Source organism: Parastagonospora nodorum (assembly GCF_000146915.1).
Source record: "Parastagonospora nodorum SN15 chromosome Unknown scaffold_1, whole genome shotgun sequence".
Classification (NCBI taxonomy): domain Eukaryota; kingdom Fungi; phylum Ascomycota; class Dothideomycetes; order Pleosporales; family Phaeosphaeriaceae; genus Parastagonospora; species Parastagonospora nodorum.
This window is the reverse complement of record NW_001884549.1, coordinates 95,919-114,152: the sequence shown is the minus strand read 5'-3', so window position 1 is coordinate 114,152 and position 18,234 is coordinate 95,919. Positions and strand designations below refer to the sequence as shown.

Here is an 18,234-nt window from a genome sequence, read left to right as displayed (position 1 = left end):
CAGGCGCGATAGAGTGAAGGCAGACACGCCAAGGAGCTAGCGTGAGCTAGCATGCATACGTCACTCGTGCGGTCGGCTGCTCCAAAAGTTTCGCGTTCGAGGTGCCTGGGCCTGGACGGGCGATTGGCAACTGGGGAGCCAGCAAGCTTCAGGACCCGCGCACAGAATGGCTTCACACAACCCGCCGCCGTGGCGCACCGAGCGCAGCAATCTGCCGCAGCGGTCTGCGCCCTCTGCGACAGTGCCGGCGAAGCGATCGGCCGACTCGCGAGCACACGACAAACCTGCGAAACGGGCGGCCAACACGACAAACGCGGCCGAGGAGGCGTGGGTGGCAGACGAGGACCGCTTTGTGCTGGCGCAGGCAAAAAAGAAGGCGGCGCTGCGCGTAAAAGGCGGCCGCGCCAAACCCATCGACTGGCTGGCCGTCATCCTGCGCTTCGTCGACCCGACCAAGGAACTCCTGGACGACGAGGTCGAAGATGCCGAGCTGGAGGTGGTGGATCCCGAAGGCGTGCTCGAGGGCCTCGACGCCGACGAGCTCTCGGGCTTGGAGAAGGAGATTGAAAACTACCTCACACTGGAGACGAACCGCAGCAACCGAGACTACTGGAATGTGCGTCGCTATGGATCCTTACTACCGTGTACTTCGCTGACATTCACAGGCCTTGAAGTCCATATGCAAGGACCTCCGCCGCAAGTCGAAAGCGTCGGCATCCGAAGGGCGCGGCACCAGCTCGGTCGCCGCAGACATCGACAAGCTGCTCTCGCCCAAGACGTACGAGCAGCTGGAAACGCTCGAGGCGCAGGTCAAGCGCAAGCTGGACTCGGACGAGCCCATCGACTACGACTACTGGGAGCAGTTGCTGCGCAGCCTGCGCGTGTGGAAGGCCAAGGCAAAGCTGCGGCGCGTCTCCCAGGAGATCATCAAGGAGCGGCTCCAGGGCCTGCGTACGCAGCAGGCAGAAGCGGCGGCGTCTGTACAGGGCAGGATACACGACATGCTCAAGGCTGCAGATGGGTCAAGAGAGGAGCGCCCCACCACAGTCGCCTACGATGCATCGCTCGACCCGGAGCCACTACTGAAGCTCCGTACCGAGGACAAGGGCATGGCACAGATCGAGGAGAAAACCTTTCTGGACGATCTCGCCAACGAGCGCCGCAGGGTGCAGAAGCTGGGATACGTCCCCCTGCAGAACATGTCCCACGATCGCAGCAACACCGAGAGCAAGCCCATGACCAGCCAGGCCGTCACCACAAGCGCTTCCAGATTTGCCCCCGTCGAGAAGGAAGACTATTCCCAAGCGACCATGGCCCTTTATGAGAGGGAGGTCGCGAGGGGCGTCGAGGATGGCGAGGAGATCTTCACAGCCGAAGAGGAAGTCGCGTCGGCGCGGCCGCAGTGGGCGGGCGACTACAAGCCGAGAAAGCCTCGCTACTTCAACCGCGTGCAGATGGGCTATGAATGGAACAAGTACAATCAAACGCACTACGACCACGATAATCCCCCGCCCAAGGTTGTGCAGGGCTACAAATTCAACATCTTCTACCCAGACCTCGTCGACAAAGCAAAAGCGCCCACGTACAAGATTGAGCGCGAAAACGGTCGCAAGCGCGGACAGTCTTTCGCGCCAGCTGGTGAAGACGACACATGCCTCATCCGATTCATCGCCGGCCCACCCTACCAGGACATCGCCTTCCGCATCATCGACAAGGAATGGGACTACAGCGCCAAAAGGGAGCGCGGCTTCAAGAGCAGCTTCGACAAGGTAAGTCCTGGCTCTCCCACGCACGCCAGCCATTGCAGAGGACAACGCTTGGCGAACACCTGGCTTACGCGATGCAGGGTATCTTACAACTTCACTTCCAGTTCAAGAAGGTATATGATGAATGCATGTATTGGAGAAGCTATGCTAACCCGATCAAGATCTACTATCGAAAATAGCTGCTCCCGAACAGGCCCAGCGCCCTTTTGCTCACACCATCGCATCTGGACATTCTGCACATGGCGTGGACTACGACAGGGTCAAAAGCGGACATCTCGCGCGACTTGCACATCAGTAGTATCATTCCAAACAAAGCACTGCGTGTATCCAAGACGTCTTTTCGCTTCGCCGCCGCTAGGCATAATCGCTGTACGCCGGCAGTGGTAGCCTAGGACACTCACCGACCAGGTTGATCGGCCAACAGCTTTTGCACACCACCACCATTTTGTGTACGCGGGCCTGGTGGTGTTGGCGGTGTATCGATGATTTGGGCGGTGACTGCGGCCCTGCAGAGTTGGGACCAATCAAAAGGAAACGGGAGCGTGCAGGCTTTGTGCCATGAAGCTTCACCGGAGAATAATAGTCTAAGGGTCGGATTGTGTTACATCCCACTGTGGGGTCTGCCTTAATGGCTGTCCTGTCGCCTCCTTCTGCAGGTAGACTGCATTTGGACAGCCTTGAAATGGATCCTGGTATTCGCACACCGCCATGGCCAATCAGTTCTCAGTGGATCCTGCACGTGACGACTATGTCTCTGGCAAGTGCTTGCTCACAATGCAGCACGTCTCTCTAAAGCGCTTTGTCCTTGCTACAATCACACAAAGCTGGAAAGCTGCTCACAAGCATATGCCCGCCTCGATTAGTCTCTTTCTGTTCTTCTGGAAGGCATGCATGGAACACGGGAGGTGCGGTAGCCTTCCGCCAGCCATGATGCGCGTCTCTTATTGTTGTGCATAGCCCAGGCGCATGCGGCGTCCCGTCTCCAGCTCTCATTGCACCACCTCGATACAAAGTCGGAATGACTGCGTTGTGTCACAGACTGAGCCAGTGAGATTGCGGTTAGTACAACATGTCAGGCGTCTTCATCCCGCCGGCCCGTGAAGCAATGAGATGTCAGCCAGCTTGGGCCCGTGCCACCAGGCCCGCGTCACTCTTTTTGACATTTACATCTCTCTTGATCTTTCGGTTTGCCGGTCCATGCTTTGGCGCGCTTCAAGCTGCATATGCAATGGCCGCAGGCACCCTTTTGACAAGCATGGTGACAATGAGTGAGATCCACACCAATCTCTGTTACCGGGCGTGGACGGCGTCCCTAAATGTCTTGATTTCGCTTCACTTGTTCTGGTATCGCTTCAGATCGGCCTTCGTATCTAAGTCTCACCAGTCCTTTGATCGCACAGGCAGTGCTGTCGTTCAATAGCTCTCTCCACTTTGATACGCTAAGTCACCTTGTCACGCAAGCTTATCAAAAGCGAACACGCAGGAACTATGGCACGTCCACAATCGCCCTATATGCCTTCCGCTATGAACCTTGCTGGCGGCATCGGAGCTGGTCGGGTAGCTGGGGGTGTATCTCGTGCACTGCATCCTCTCCATACCGAGAAGTCACCGTCTCCCATTTTACCAAAGTCAACTCTCAGAATCTCGCCATATACTGCCCCTACGCCAGAACCCATCTCATCCGCTGGTCAAACAGCTTTGCCAGACGACATGAAAGTCGAGGTACCCATGGCAATGCACTGGACTGGACAGTCAGACCTCTCTACCGACCACGCCAGCTTGAGCAACGCGAACTACCACTTGCCTCACCAAATTGGCATAGCCCAGGGAGACCTTTTCACGTACGCCCAGAACGGCATGTCATACAACGACAACTGCAACATCCCCTGCGCATCCCAGTACCAAAGGGCGAATTTTCCACGCTCTTACCATGGCCTCAACATCAATGGTCTGCCCGAGGATATCAACATGTCGGAGTCGTACCCTCCTGCAGTCTATCAAATCGAGCCCCAAAAGAACTGCGATGCAATGTCGGACTATGAAATGAACGAACATCTTATGCAGATGAGCGAGGACTACGAGCACCACTATGCACCGCATTTGAGGCGTGAGGAGCCCACCGGATACAACAGCCCATACTCAGATATGACACGAGCTTCCACACCCAGCAGTGAATCACCAAACTACCTTCATGATCTCGACGGGGGAGACGAGCCCATCGTCGACAAGGAGCAACCGTATGCACAGCTCATATACCAGGCACTTCGCCAAGCTGATGGCCATACTATGATACTACGCGATATCTACGAATGGTTCGTCAAATACACCGACAAAGCAACTGTATCCGAGACCAAGGGCTGGCAGAACAGCATCCGGCACAATCTCTCCATGAACGGGGTAAGTCATCTAATATTTCTCAGTCACTGAGCTCTCGACTGACTCATCCAGGCATTCGAGAAGGTCGAACAACCCTGTGAAGAGTCCCGCAAGGGTTTCATGTGGCGCCTCACCAAAGAAGCGCTTCGTGAAGGTGTCAAATCCACCACCCGCTACCGCTCCAAGCAGCCCAACAAGCGCGGCAACCGTCAGCACCCGCAACCCCAACGCCAAGCCAGCGGTGCAAAAGGCGGCCAGGCAGCCCGTCGCTCGAAGAACCTGCTGCGCTCCAAGCGCATCCAGGACCAGTACCGCAGCGAGCCCTACGCCGCGCGCTCCGTCCCGCCTGCTTTCCATCCCGGGTACGCCAACGCTCACACTCAGGCCTATCCCCCGTCGCCATACTACGGCTCCGACATGGAGTACGCTTATAATCCCGAGACTCACAAGCACAACAACGGTCTCGACCTGTTCCCGCCAAGCCAGCCGATGATGGTGAGCGATAGCGGGTATGTCCTCGTGCAGAGCCCGAACGAGCCGTTGTTCACGGACAGCCCGACGCCGAGCGCTGATGAGCCGATGACGCCGAATAGCGTGGCTGCTGGCTGGAGTGAATTTGATGTTGGTGCAAGCTGGGAGGAGGGTGGTATGGGTATGGGCTTTCAGGGGTATGCTGGTTGAAGGAGCTGTTGTGGACGAGTGTGGGTACGGCAGGGGTACGGCATCCGGTGGGTGTATGTTCTTGTGGGTCTTAGGCGTTGGATTTGTGCTTGCTTGGCGCATGGGCTTTGTATGGGGGTAATGATGCTGACGAAGTTCGACGAATGACTTTTTCATAGCGCTGCGCCTTCTGTCTCCTAGAATGTATGATTGTATTTTTAGCATGGATGTCACGGTACAGCTTTTGGGTACTTGAATGCTATATCGTTCTTACCTTTGCAGCTCGCTCCTTCTTGATGCTTGACTTCTCACTTCTTCCTCTGGTGTCTTGTAACACCACCGCCTACCTCCGAGCCGCTATACTCATTCTTTAGGCTCTCATCGTCGTTATGTATCGATCCATGGCATTGCAGTCACTTTAGGATGGGTATCGACGCGCCCGGGTGGTCAAGCCAGGTTCAGCGATTGATTCACCATCATACGTGCATGTGCAGTACCAAAATTCATGCACCCTTACATGTTGAGCAGGCTTGCCATTCGTCCACCGCTCGAGGTGTTTATAACTGGTATCGGTTGATGCTGCTCCTTCGCTTACATGATATCCTGAGCCCACCGAAACTTCCTGGCTGGCAGCAAGCGCTACCTTAGGCCATTACAAACTTGTTCTGATCTGAAGGGGGACGTAACACCACATGGCGAGCATCCCTAAAGTCGAACCAGGAATCGATGAAACATGCTCACGCCTGTCGCGGTCTTGTCAGTGCCACACAGCGCAACCAGGCTATTCTACAGTCCTCAGTGGTACATATTCGTACTACACACTCACCAATTAACTGGTTGTAATCTCACGAGCTAAATCGTAGAGAAGGTTGGAACGAATGAAGTCAACGTCGAAATTCTTACGCAACACTGGCGCACTAATGTAACCAGAAGTTCGGTCTTTGTCAGCATGTCGAACGAGGGAAGAAGCCATACTCATCGCATGGGAAGCTTGACGAGAACAACTAGAGAGCATGGGAGCACTTCATCACCACAAGAGTGTTGGAGAATTTTCTTCACCGGCCCTTCGACGTCAATGGACGTCGACTCGCCAACCTCAGATCCAATGCTGCAGCTATTTCGTGACAAAGTTTCATGTGCTCATACATATCGCTCCAAGGAATAAGTTGGCGTTATTGACCATAAAGACCCTCTCGGTGCCTGTTAAAATGCCACATCCGCTTCCCGGTCTGGCTCCACTAGGCGCAACGTACCGCTGGGCGATCTTCTCACTAGCTTCGGTACTCACGTTGACGTACAGCCATCCCATGTTATCTGACAGGGCACCAGGCCGCTTTTGGACACCGCGACGAGGCACTTCAACACCATCTTTCGTCTTTCCAGCGGAGGTTATTTCCGGATTGATGATGAATGACCATTCATGAAGGCACTTATCGAAACCCTTACGCAACCACGCATGGTAGCTCAACTCTGCGAGGCTACACTATTTGGGACGACTGCACACGATGCCGTGTCAACCCCAAGCAGCTTGGCAGCCCTACCGACGGCATCAGCTCGCTCGTCACAACCATCGTGTCTACACTTTGCGTCAACCGTTACACGGTCACTGCATGTTGGAACTTGCTCACGCATCGAGCCCACTTCGTCTCTTCAAGCACGACCCTGCTTCAAGGTCTGCTTGAAGTCTCCCCGCGGATCGAGGCGAGGCTCGGACGACTGGCGAGCGAGCAACGTCTTCTTTGGGCCAGGCTGTGAAAAGAGATGCCTTGTCGCGAGTGAACAATTTGTCTCGCACAAGATACATGTCCAGGAGTGCGCCCTTGCTTGCAGACGTTACGATAAGGCTTCAGGCTAGGGCCGGTATGGTTTTAGCCGTGGGGCGTGCCTAGCCCATGTCAAAAGGCTTGCCGACTGCTCTTGGTGAAGTGAAGGATCTGATGCCCCGAACACATTGGTCCAGTTTCACTGCGCATTGCACCTTGTGTGCATGTAGGACTGTCCGTGTCACGCAAAGAAGCCTCAACATCCAGTGTAGGCAATGACTATTACATCCGCGAGGCGTTGTTGCCGTCAGACTTGCAGTCTAAATCTTTACTCGACAACCCCAAGACATGTCGCAAAAGAACGAGAGCGATGAACGGTCGTCAAAAAAGTTTCTCAGGCAGTTCGTCCTCTTAAGGAGCACCAAAGAAAGCACGACGACTCAGACATTCTCAGGTGCGAAAGCCCAGCTTGTCCGTGTCACGACCTTGGTATCGCAGCATGCGCGACACTCGCTGAATGTAGTGGTACGGTCCCTATGCAAGCCTTAGGCGATCATGCACCTGGGTACTGCCTTCTCTCCAGATTTGTTCACTTGGTTCCAAGTGAACAAATCTGGAGAAAGGTAGACCTCAGACAGTGTACATGAGAGCGCTTTCGGTCATCACGCCGTCGCATAATGACCGAGGGATGAAGATGTAAGACGCGGTTGATGAAGTCAGCACGGAACATCTGGCGTGACGAACTTCCACCAATGATGTGGTCAAGCTGCGCAAGTGTCAAAGTTTCTGTAGAAAGCTTGGCTACTTGTCGTTTAGCGCCTCATTAGCCACATGTGGCACGGAAGAAGGACGGGGATCTTCGAGGACAATCACCGCCGTTTCTCCGCACTCAATCTCGCCTTCTCCAAGCCGCAACGGATAATGGCGCCGCGGACCAGATCGCTGGACCTGCATTAGTATAGATACATTATAGTGGATAAGCATTGCACGTCCGTCATTTTACTGAACCTCTTCGCATCGGCAAGCTTCTCGCATTTGATCTTCAACAAATCCCATCATGCGTTTATCAAGTGCTCTCGCGTACACTCTGCTTCAAGCAACGGCAATTGTAGCCTCGGTTCATGATACACGATCTACGGAGGTGACTCCTTCAAAGCGACCAAACCATGTAGTCGGACCGCATCACCCCAGCAAACCATTCCCTGCATCGCCTGATCGGACGAAGACTTGCATTATCCAGGCCCATGGAAACGGAACCGACGATTCTGCGAATATCCTGAAGGCTATCAAGGATTGCAACAATGGCGGTCATGTCGTTTTTCCCAAGGACCAGAAGTTCACAATCGGTACAGCACTTGATCTGAGGTTTCTGAATCATATCGATCTTGGTAAGATATCAGAGCTGAAATTTTGCCTGACATTTGTAATTGACTATGAGATAGATATCCAAGGTACTATCCAATTCACCAATGACACCAACTACTGGCAAAAGAATGGATTTTATCAAACATTCCAGAACGCCACTACGTTTTTCCAACTTGGCGGCCATGATGTCAACGTCTATGGTGGTGGAACACTTGATGGCAACGGTCAAGTATGGTATGACTTGTATGCGAAGGATATTTACATCTTGCGACCCATCCTATTCGGCGCCATTGATCTCCATGGCGGAAGCATCTCCGACCTCAAGTTCAGATACAGTCCGCAGTGGTACACGCTTGTTGCGAACTCGACCGACGTCGTGTTCTCGAACATCGATGTGGCAGGTGGAAGTGTGTCCAAGAACCCAGCTAAGAACACCGATGGGTAAGTACGATTTACAACGATGAAGATGTTTTATTGACAATGCCACAGCTGGGACACATATCGCTCAGACAATATCGTTATCCAAAACTCCCACATCGACAACGGCGACGACTGTGTCTCCTTCAAGCCCAACAGCACCAACATCATCGTGCAAAACCTCTGGTGTAACGGCAGCCACGGCATCAGCGTGGGCAGTCTAGGCCAGTACGTCGGCGAAGTCGATTACGTCGAGAATATCTACGTCTACAACATCTCCATGTCCAACGCCTCTGACGGCGCGCGCATCAAAGTCTGGCCAGGCTCTGCCTCCGCTCTCTCCGGCGACCTCCAAGGCGGCGGTGGCTCCGGCGCCGTGTCCAACATCACATACGACTTGATGACTCTCTCCAATGTCGACTACGCTATCGAAATTACGCAATGCTATGGCCAGAAGAACATCACTCTTTGCAACCAGTACCCGTCCAAGCTGACGATTTCTGACATCACGATCAAGAACTTCAGTGGCACCACGAGCAAGAAGTATCAGCCGCTGATTGGATATCTTGTGTGCTCGAGCCCGACGGTGTGCAAGGATATTACGATTGAGAACATTGATGTAAAGAGCCCGAATGGGACGGATCTTTATGCGTGTGGCAGTATTGAGGGGATTGAGAAGCAGGTTAATTGTACGGGCGAGGGGAGTAAGGGTGGGAACTCGAAGATGAGGCTAGTGTAGAGTAGTAATTCGGTGAAGTTTCGTCGGACCGTATGCCATCTCTTTCCAAGAGTATGTTCTATATGCTGAATTGCCATGTGTCAAAACGTGCGCCCTGCGCTTGTATGTCCATGCACGTCATACTCGATCATGGCTTGTCCAGCGACTACTGGCGAACGACCTATTCGAACAGTAGACCATCCATGACCTGCTGACGATAATTCTTGACTACTACCAAATGGTTCTCGATACCGATATAGACATGAGAAATTGCCAGCTTTTAGATGCGAGAAATACTTGATGAGGAGGCTACCAAGAGTTTGACAAGGGGAACGATAATTGGTAGAGCTACTAAGTACGCTGCATTCCCGGATGTAATGGACAGGGTGTGCGAGAAGAAGAAAGGGAAAGTGTGTCTACGCCCAGGGTGGTGAAAAATGGTAGGGCGGTCTTTGAGTCGGTGTATTATGATTGGTATACGGATTCATACACGAGAAGGCCGTCCGGCATTGGTACGCATATTGACGCCAACCGTTTTGTGAGTGAAAGGTATCTATAGTCCAAGATGAAACCTCAAGCAATCCAGAAAAGGTCACGACAGTAGGATACATCGCATATGATTTATTTCCGTTGTGTGTAAACCAAGGTGTTTTGGCAGTAACATCTGAATTGATATCTTACATGCCATTATCAGCAGTTACATTGCGATCTATCCAACCAGTATTTCCAAATTTACCATCGAAAGGATGCTGAAAGACCTTGTCCAGTGAGGAATACGGCTCATACTGCTTGTCGCTCATCACAATGCTAACATTACTCATAGCTCGTGCCGTTGCATTCCATCCTGGTCCGTAGCTTTTGTACTCGGCCATGGTGGTGTTGGCGCCAAACCGCGGGTCGGTAGTGCCCCAAGCAATATATCCGCTTGGTTTGATCGAGTCGTCGAGATTGCAGTTAGCAAAAATGGAGCGATGTAGAGCGTTCCAAGGACGACCAAGAGCGCAAAGTCCTGTGATGGCGAGGGATGCGTTGGCTTTCCTGACGTCCGAGTCGTGGATGTATACGCCCTGTATCATAATCAGCAACTGCAATAGCTAATTGCGTTGTAACATACGTATTTGTTTACAAAAGTCGTATTCGTGCCTTTCCAAGCCGTTATGCCGCCACCACAGTTGCGAAGCGTGAGAAGACTGGACTGGATCCACGCTGTGCCGAAGCCATAGAGAAAATCTGTTTGGCCTGCGATCTCATTTTTGTAGAAATAAGCATTGCCCAGTTTGCCAACGTAAACCTTGTTCATATTCGTAAGATAATGTTCTTTACACCCATTCAGATTGCTTACTGTGTCTTGGTAGGAATAGAATCCGCTGAAGTAGAAGCCGGCATTGGCATAGCTCACTGAAACAGCAAGCGCTGGTCCGGTAGCATAATTCTTGAAGTCGTTGATGAAATCGATGTTGTAGGCTCTGAAGTCAACGTTGCCGAACGGTGTGCCCGCTGGTACGAGATCGCCTAGGAATGGTTAGGTATGGCCTACGGAGTGCGACTGAGCAACGCAAAGTTGGTAATACATGCCTGTTGGCCCCGATCCCGTCTTGCTTGAATTGAAAGTAGGTGCCACAGTCAAGGTTGATGTATAAGCGTTGTCAAGAGTCGAATTCAGTGCGGCACCAGTCGCGTTGCGCCAGATTATGCTCACAACGTTTTTGCTTTGGTCATTTGGAGCCCTGGTTTGGCCAAGCAGATACACGGGACCAGGTCGAGTAACATTAACTTGTTCCGTGTAATTTCCAGGCTGGATAAGAATATGATGTGAAGATGAGTCATTCGGCAAACTCAGGATCGCAGACTGGACCGTAGTATGCTTCTGATTCTGCCCAACCAAAATGGTGTTTTCCGGACATCCTTCTAATGGGTTTTCGCTTGGGTGTTGGCAGGCCACGCGGTCTAAAGCAGAAACCACAGTGCGGGCGTGTAGAAGGCCAATGGTGATTGATACCATACGCATTTTGGGCGAGATTGAGATGCGACCAAGCAACGTTGACTCGTGTTCCGAAATGCTTGATCGTGATGCTTGGCTATTCTGCCTCTTATACTAAGCTCCCGAGTCTGAACCACATCGGCCATTCTCATGTCAATCTCGAACGTTAGGGAAATTTGACCGTCATCATCTCGTCTAGTATCCCAGTCTGACGAAATTGCGGGGGCCCGGACCACAGGAATAATGGTCTGGGGTAATGCTGGAAAATATATCCACCAATCAACTAGCGTCTGCGGGTTTAAACGATGTTTAGGTGCTCGCTCGTTCGCGAGACCACTGCGTTGGCAACTCTTTTTACATCTTTTCTCTTGAATGGTGCACACGTTGTTTGATCTGAACAGTCAACGTTTAGTGTCAAGTCCTCAGGTATGCACTCTTCTGTCCTGGACGAAATTTGAGGTGACAGGCTTCACTGAGAGTCACAAATAATGTTGACAGCGGTGAAGCGCAATAGATGATGGTGTTTCTTTTTGCCGTGCGTCATTTCATGGCCAGCAAGATCGTATTGTACGCGTACATGTTGTTCAATGTTGCTGATAGATCGTTTCAGCCCGCAGGGCTGAAAGCCCGTTGTTTCTGAGTCAGCGTACGACGCTCAAGCGTTTCTGTGGTTACATTCTGCAACGGTTGATGATTCTGAAATTTGTGGAAACGATGAACGAGTTGCTGCAGTTTGCGTAACTATTTCGGGCCTGCTTTGTAAGCGACTTCGGTATCGGCAAGTTCGCGTTCGTGGCCTTCCGATCGTTCCGATTCACCTCGTCTGTTCACAGGCGCGATGTGCGTTTCCTTGTGCAGTTCATCACACGATGCGCAAGACGCTCAGAAGGTCCTGCAATCTTTGCGCGAAATCAAAATTGCGCTGCGATCTCCTTCTACCACAGTGTTCGCGATGCCAGAAGAAGTCGCCTCACCAAACAATATGTCTCTATGCCAACACGCCGCTTTCATCAGTGTTGACCGAAAGTGGCAGTACATGCTTCGCCAGATCGTCTCTCGGCTCCTACAAAACAGCGCCACGGCCTATTGAACAGCTGCAACTTACTCTTAGCAATCCTGGAACGGAAATCTTTGATCCATTCGATTCATATCCGCAGACCAGGCTTCCGCGAGCACATGTTCAGCGGCTGATCCAGCATTGTATGTCCTCGTGAAATCATTCACACTCTATCAATGATCTAATGCTAAGCAGTTCTCTCCACGATTGCCTTCCAGTACTATCCGCTCGACCTGAAAGCGACATCCAATCCATTTGTGGTGTCCTGGTTTCCTTTGGCTCTGGCAGATCCCGCGCTTTTCCATGTGTCGCTGCAAACTGCGTCTCTGGACGTCGAACTTCGTGCATGCCAAGGATTCAGCAATTCCGACATATTGATGGCAGACTCCGTGCATCTCGTGAGGCTCAAGATCGATGACCCGTTCCGAGCTGTCCAAGATGAGACTATAGATTCTGTGGTGACGCTGGCTGCCATCGAATTCGGTAAAGGCAACACCGACATCAGTCAGACACACATCGAGGGCATCAAGTCTATGGTGCGCTTGAGAGGAGGCATTCATCAAGTAAAGTTGGTGAGTCCGCTGACAGCAAGGATGACAGCCTGGTAAGTAACACTGGCTGAAAAGCAGGTTGGTTGTCACTGAAAAACACAGGGTCTCTATGATAGTGATGCAGTCTCCTCAATTTGCGACACAAGATGAGTCAGGTCACGGTGATGGCATAGCTCCGACACCGCTATGGCAAGCTGTGCGGTGTCACCCCTCTGTATCCTCCCTACTATACACGCTGGATCTGGACCCAGGCGTGAACGACATCCTATGCCGCCTTCAGATGTTGTTCCACGAGCCTGAGCAGTTTCCCATGTGTACAACTGAATTTCACGACCTCATCTGCTTTGTCTTGCATCGCTTGCTGGAACCAAATTCGGAATCACGATTCCATGATAATCCAGCAGCTCAATCGACATCTGAGTGCGTCCGATTTGCGACAGCGCTATACCTGCTTATAGTGCATGGTCCAACATACTTCTCACATGCAGGTCTCCAATACAAGCTTACCACGCAGCTCAAAGCGCATCTCGAAAACTACGCGGAACTCTTCGTACAGGGCAACAGCAACGACTCATTGGCGCTATGGATCCTCTCAATTGGCATGGTAGCGACGAGCGGGATGCCGGACTATCAATGGTTCACCAACCAACTAGCCGACAGAGCATTCATGCTCGGTTCACAGACCTGGGAGGATGCATTGTCGCATGTGCGAAACATATTGTGGATTCCGAAGCAACAGATCGAAGATATTTTCCAGCGTCATTGGCAGGTTATGCGGGCTGATGCTGTAGGCTGAAATTCGACCAAAGCACAACCTTCTTCCAAACTAGCTTCGCCTAAGTCGCATTTCAGTTGCAATCGTATTGCGAAATTGGCGCATGATTCAACCTGGACCGAAAAGGACTAGTCTCCGAGCACACATCACCTCTTCATCGACTAGACCGTATCCGTCCAGGACCCATGAAAAACCATGCGGGTCGGATGATGTGACGTGAGTACCTTTTTAGACTGCTACTCACTCCTCCAGATTTCGGCATGGTCGGAGTCTAAGCTTCATTCTGCAACGTCGGCAAGGTTACATGCGCAGCCTCGCGGTGAAGCGGCACCGAAGAATGGTCTTACCCTAGAATAGCTCCATGGACGTCCTATCAGGACGAGTCAACTCCGCTCATGTACGTTGTACAAGGGCGCACGCGGACATGGACCTATGTTTTGTAGGAACGCTCCGACTGTGCACTATGTCTGTTGCACTTCAGCGACAGAGCTGTGAGAGCACGCAAGGAGATATGAAGGCTATATTTAATCGCCATGATTATCTAGGTGGCCTCTCCCATGTCTGTCTACGAGTCTTGTGAGCTGACGGTTCATGTTGACGAGCATGCTTCTAGTCACTCCAGATCAACGTCAGATAATTTACGCTTAAAACAGGCCATACGCTTTACATCTTCTTGGAGCTACAAACGAGCTTTTTCTTGCGCTGTAAAGTCGCGTCTTTCTGACCCACCCCGACTTCCATCTCCTCTGAAAGAGTCATCTACATCTTTGTATTCCGTCCTGAATATCCACTTCTCAGCCAAATGCAGTGGTAGTGATCCTGTCAATCCTTGGACTACGTATTTGCCGAGGATAGGTAGAAACTTGAAGGCGCTGGACTTCCTTGAGTAAACGTTGCATGTAGTAATACAGATATAACTTACTTTCCACCGCCACCCATTGCGATGAACAAATTTCCATGTTCAGGGTAGTGGTCGATAATGAAATCTCCCGAAGGTGTATCGCTATACCAGCAATCAGCAACGCGATCAAGTTCCCGGTGCGCAAACGCTGGCAAAACTTCTCTTAGGCCTGCTAGTAGTCTCGCAACACCATCCTCTGGCACAAAGTTTGCGCGAATATGCCCCGGTGTAATTGGTGGCGTGGATAACCCTCTTTCGGTACTGTCCGTTCGCGTATAACCCCAGCCGTATAATGCGACCTTGAGGAGGCCACTCTCGACATGGGGTGGGAAGCAGAACCAGTCCGAGTCAAAATTGATGTAGATTGGTAGATCTTTGAGGTTGAGCATCTCCTCAGCAACCAGCTTTATGTAGCCGAGTACTTGTCCAGTGGCCACGGTCGAATTGTGCATTGCAACCAGGGTCGATTACCAGGCGCCCGCAGACAAGATGAAAAGGTCTCCGCACATCTCGTGGCCGCTGATCGTTTTCGCCGCGGCAATCTTTCCATTGTTCGCGTTCTTAAATCCAGTGACGGTGCCTTGACTAACACTGACAAACGAGACGCCAGCTTCAATGCAGTGGTCACGGAGAGAGGTAATCGCTTTTTGAGCGTCTGCCCAATCCAGCGCTATGATTGCATTAGCCAGATAAATTTGCCAGGGGAAGATTTTGGTAGAGAATCGGAAACTTTGCTCTCGTTTCCGCCGCGTTAGGCAAATGTTCCCATGGTAAATCGAGCTGGTCGAGACATGTTGTGCACTTTTATATTTACTGTCTGCCATTCTCTACACTAGTCTTCATTGCAAAAGGGCTTTGAAATAAAGCGTTCCGGAGGACTGCAGAGGACAGCCATGCATCGTGAGATTCTTTTGCAATCTTGGTGTACGTTGCATCCCCGTAGTCGAACCGTATCACGTGGGAGAGGTCAACGTCGGAGCCATCAGGTACCTAGGCTCCCATTCAGTGTCCATATTTGCCATATATTCTGGAAGCAATTACATGCGGTATAAGGCGGTCGAGAACGACATTATTTCTATAGCCTTGTCGAGCCAGTTCCGCTGCCGTGGATAACCCGAATCAGCGCTATAATATATTAACCTGGAGCTAGGAGAGTATATCGAAGATGAGGAGCTCATTGCTAGTGACCTCAATTTACTGTACGACAGTGAAGCACCAAGCGCTCCAGCATCTAATTTCGATGCAATAGCTGTCACTTTGGAATAGAATTCTCCTCGCGGAAGAGCAATTTATTTGTTCGATCTCGCTAATTTTGCTCACACGTCCCATTGGTGAGGAGATACAAAAGCTTCAGTGAAATGTTGCTCGAGCTACTGGCCACTATGTATCTTTAAGGGCTCCACTTTGAATTTACAGATCACAGTATCATCTATGGGTAACAAGAACGAACTAGTCTTGAAAGCAATTTTCTCCCAAATCAAACTCTGCGATCTGCAAATTCAGTTAAGCTGATCGTCGTCTACTACGTGATTCTGTGTGACGATGATGTCCAAGTCATTGAGTATGAAGTTCTTTGGCGCATTTTTTAGTCCCAATAAGCATGATACGAGGTTTGCGATACTCGGTGCAAAGCTTTTAGCCTACTCTACACTGCAAAGGAGCTACAATGTCCCGAGTCATGACAGATTACTGTCCTCCGCAAAACGCTTAGTGCTTGTCTTTGTCATGTTAATGTCCTTCCACTGACATTGCTAGTTACTTCCTCGGGATTTACGAGAGAAACGAACCATATTTGAGGCAGTAGTTATGATCTCCACTCTCTTTCTCGACCCGAGATTGTCCCTTGCCCCATATCTTGTATCTTCCCGCAGGGTACGTCCAGTTCCAGTCTTCCCAGCGATCCTGCTCGAGTACTTCCCTATAGTGGAAACTACTACCTGGCCACACGGCTGTAATCTTGCCAGAGTAGCCGTGTTTGTCTGTCGACAGGATGCTATTAAGGCGAAAGGGACCACAAGCTGTTGCAAGGAAGAATTGACTCACACCAACTTGTGCAACTTCCAGGCCACACAGTACCGGCCATGAACTCTTCCGCTTGCTGGTTGAAGTCATCTTGTGCACCCTTATTTGGCGCAAACGTAGCCACGTTGAGCTCATCGACACGCTTGAGAAGTCGGACGAAGAATTCTGCCATGGCCTTGAGGCTCCCTACTCCAAGAATCAATTCGACGAACGAAGCGTGACTGTTGTGACAAACCGAGCAAGCTGCCATTCGCGACTGGAAAATTGGGGCCTAGCATTGATAAATAGTTTGGGAAGCCGGCATAACCAATACCCATATAAGAAGCTGGGTCGTCCTTTCCACAGGTCTTTCATGTCTACATTGTTTCGGCCGATCAATGGAAATCATGGGCGGAAAGAAGTGTTGAAACCCGTAGCCGCAACGATAACATCCAGTTGTTTCGCGCCAGCTTGAGTTTGAAGTCCCTTGGGTTTGCAAGACACGATGGGTTCGAAGACGCACTCCACGTTATCCTGTTGGATAGCATCCAGGAAGGACTCACGAGGACTGATTCTGCGACAACCCAGCTCATACTTTGGCACGAGCTTCTGGCGCATGTCTTCGTCTTTGATCCGTCCCGACATCCATGCAGCCATCTCCTGTCGCTTCCGGTGCTGCGTCGACGAGTCTCGGTAAAAGACAGGGAAAAGGGTGTTGTAATAGCTCTCGAATGACTTGCAACGCGCAAGATATGCATCGTTCAAGTCTTTTTGAGCAGTGGCATACTCTTGAAATAGTTTGGGCGAGCTTGTAATCCAGGTCGGACTACGAATATACACGGAGAACTCTTTTACAAGAGGCTGAATTTCGGTACGGCTTAGATCACGCTGGCCCCTGCTCCAATAATACCGATTTTTTTCCCGGCAAGGTCAACAATATGATTCCAGTCTGCGGTGTGCATCATGATGCCTTTGAAAGTCTCTAGTGCAGGTATTTCTGGGTTCTGATAATGATTAAAAATGCCTGCAGCGATGGTTACAACGTCCGCCTCCCTGCCTTGAGCGACAATACCTTCGCATCTCGTATTGACCAACCATTTGCGTCTTTTCTCATCCCATATGCACTTCTCGACTACCATGTCGAATTCTATATGTGTGTGCAGCGAGAACCTTTTGACCATTCGTGACAGATAGTTCTGAATTTCGCCGGACGAATCAAAGCTGTATAGCACCCAGTTAGTAAGGCCCTACTCTGACGGTGATGGGTTGTCAACTGGCGTACAGCGTGGACCAGTCTTTTGATGGGGCAAATGAATACTGGTAGATGTCACTTGGCACGCCACATGTGCACCCTTGACGATCAGTACAACCTTCTCTCTCCTTGAAAAGTGGGCCTTGTGTGTTCGTACCTGGATAAGTGTTTTCTAGCCAAGTATCTCCAACATCGTAGTTCTTTTCTGTAATCTGAAATCTAAAAGAGGATGCAAGATCTCGCTGGAAATGGTGTGCTATGAAAGGACTGGTGAGCCAGAGCATCGATTTGCAGTCTCTTCTATACCATACCTAAGAGTATACCGGATACCCTAGGCTGTCAGTTATGATATGGCCCTCTCAAAATTGCTATACTCACACTGCACCTATGATCAAGATATGGCGCTTAAGCTTCGGTGTTCCGTTCAAGGTTTCTTCTGGTCGTATCCTTTCGTATGGAGCCAGCGTTGGCGAGATAGCCCTACGTTTTGCGTGAGGCATTATGACGCTATAAACGTATTCTTTGAAAACGATGTTGAAAGTGAACAGAGCTGATGAAACCTCGACCCAAAAAGTTTCCGCGTATTTGCGATCGCTCGTTACTGTACCTGGATATCAAAAGTGTTACGGGCCGTTGCCGGTAGTTTGGTCA

The 18,234-nt window shown here is 51.1% G+C and overlaps 10 protein-coding genes across 10 annotated transcripts; 5 read left to right on the top strand and 5 right to left on the bottom strand.

The window, feature by feature from the left end:
- Positions 1-166: 166 nt before the first annotated feature.
- SNOG_00037 (hypothetical protein) lies at positions 167-2,064 on the top strand (the record flags this gene model as incomplete). Its single annotated transcript, XM_001790683.1, has 3 exons — positions 167-616; positions 666-1,769; positions 1,960-2,064. 3 exons carry the CDS (start codon positions 167-169, stop codon positions 2,062-2,064), a joined length of 1,659 nt encoding a protein of 552 aa, XP_001790735.1.
- Positions 2,065-2,474: 410 nt separating this feature from the next.
- Positions 2,475-2,817, top strand: SNOG_00036 (hypothetical protein; the record flags this gene model as incomplete). Its single annotated transcript, XM_001790682.1, has 2 exons — positions 2,475-2,671; positions 2,724-2,817. 2 exons carry the CDS (start codon positions 2,475-2,477, stop codon positions 2,815-2,817), a joined length of 291 nt encoding a protein of 96 aa, XP_001790734.1.
- Positions 2,818-3,476: 659 nt separating this feature from the next.
- On the top strand, positions 3,477-4,823 carry SNOG_00035 (hypothetical protein; the record flags this gene model as incomplete). The annotated part of the gene is made up of 2 exons (XM_001790681.1): positions 3,477-4,163; positions 4,215-4,823. 2 exons carry the CDS (start codon positions 3,477-3,479, stop codon positions 4,821-4,823), a joined length of 1,296 nt encoding a protein of 431 aa, XP_001790733.1.
- Positions 4,824-5,777: 954 nt separating this feature from the next.
- SNOG_00034 (hypothetical protein) lies at positions 5,778-6,111 on the bottom strand (the record flags this gene model as incomplete). Its single annotated transcript, XM_001790680.1, has 2 exons — positions 5,778-5,910; positions 6,056-6,111. 2 exons carry the CDS (start codon positions 6,109-6,111, stop codon positions 5,778-5,780), a joined length of 189 nt encoding a protein of 62 aa, XP_001790732.1.
- A 1,511-nt stretch (positions 6,112-7,622) lies between these two features.
- On the top strand, positions 7,623-9,086 carry SNOG_00033 (hypothetical protein; the record flags this gene model as incomplete). Its single annotated transcript, XM_001790679.1, has 2 exons — positions 7,623-8,371; positions 8,420-9,086. The coding sequence occupies 2 exons, from the start codon at positions 7,623-7,625 to the stop codon at positions 9,084-9,086; spliced, it is 1,416 nt and encodes a 471-aa protein (XP_001790731.1).
- A 656-nt stretch (positions 9,087-9,742) lies between these two features.
- On the bottom strand, positions 9,743-11,073 carry SNOG_00032 (hypothetical protein; the record flags this gene model as incomplete). The annotated part of the gene is made up of 4 exons (XM_001790678.1): positions 9,743-10,132; positions 10,180-10,356; positions 10,408-10,577; positions 10,737-11,073. The coding sequence occupies 4 exons, from the start codon at positions 11,071-11,073 to the stop codon at positions 9,743-9,745; spliced, it is 1,074 nt and encodes a 357-aa protein (XP_001790730.1).
- An 842-nt stretch (positions 11,074-11,915) lies between these two features.
- SNOG_00031 (hypothetical protein) lies at positions 11,916-13,450 on the top strand (the record flags this gene model as incomplete). Its single annotated transcript, XM_001790677.1, has 3 exons — positions 11,916-12,246; positions 12,299-12,675; positions 12,779-13,450. The coding sequence occupies 3 exons, from the start codon at positions 11,916-11,918 to the stop codon at positions 13,448-13,450; spliced, it is 1,380 nt and encodes a 459-aa protein (XP_001790729.1).
- A 658-nt stretch (positions 13,451-14,108) lies between these two features.
- Positions 14,109-14,782, bottom strand: SNOG_00030 (hypothetical protein; the record flags this gene model as incomplete). The annotated part of the gene is made up of 2 exons (XM_001790676.1): positions 14,109-14,310; positions 14,352-14,782. 2 exons carry the CDS (start codon positions 14,780-14,782, stop codon positions 14,109-14,111), a joined length of 633 nt encoding a protein of 210 aa, XP_001790728.1.
- A 1,318-nt stretch (positions 14,783-16,100) lies between these two features.
- SNOG_00029 (hypothetical protein) lies at positions 16,101-16,524 on the bottom strand (the record flags this gene model as incomplete). The annotated part of the gene is made up of 2 exons (XM_001790675.1): positions 16,101-16,348; positions 16,374-16,524. The coding sequence occupies 2 exons, from the start codon at positions 16,522-16,524 to the stop codon at positions 16,101-16,103; spliced, it is 399 nt and encodes a 132-aa protein (XP_001790727.1).
- A 212-nt stretch (positions 16,525-16,736) lies between these two features.
- On the bottom strand, positions 16,737-18,083 carry SNOG_00028 (hypothetical protein; the record flags this gene model as incomplete). Its single annotated transcript, XM_001790674.1, has 5 exons — positions 16,737-17,066; positions 17,219-17,552; positions 17,614-17,683; positions 17,741-17,850; positions 17,962-18,083. 5 exons carry the CDS (start codon positions 18,081-18,083, stop codon positions 16,737-16,739), a joined length of 966 nt encoding a protein of 321 aa, XP_001790726.1.
- Between the last annotated feature and the right edge of the window lie 151 nt (positions 18,084-18,234).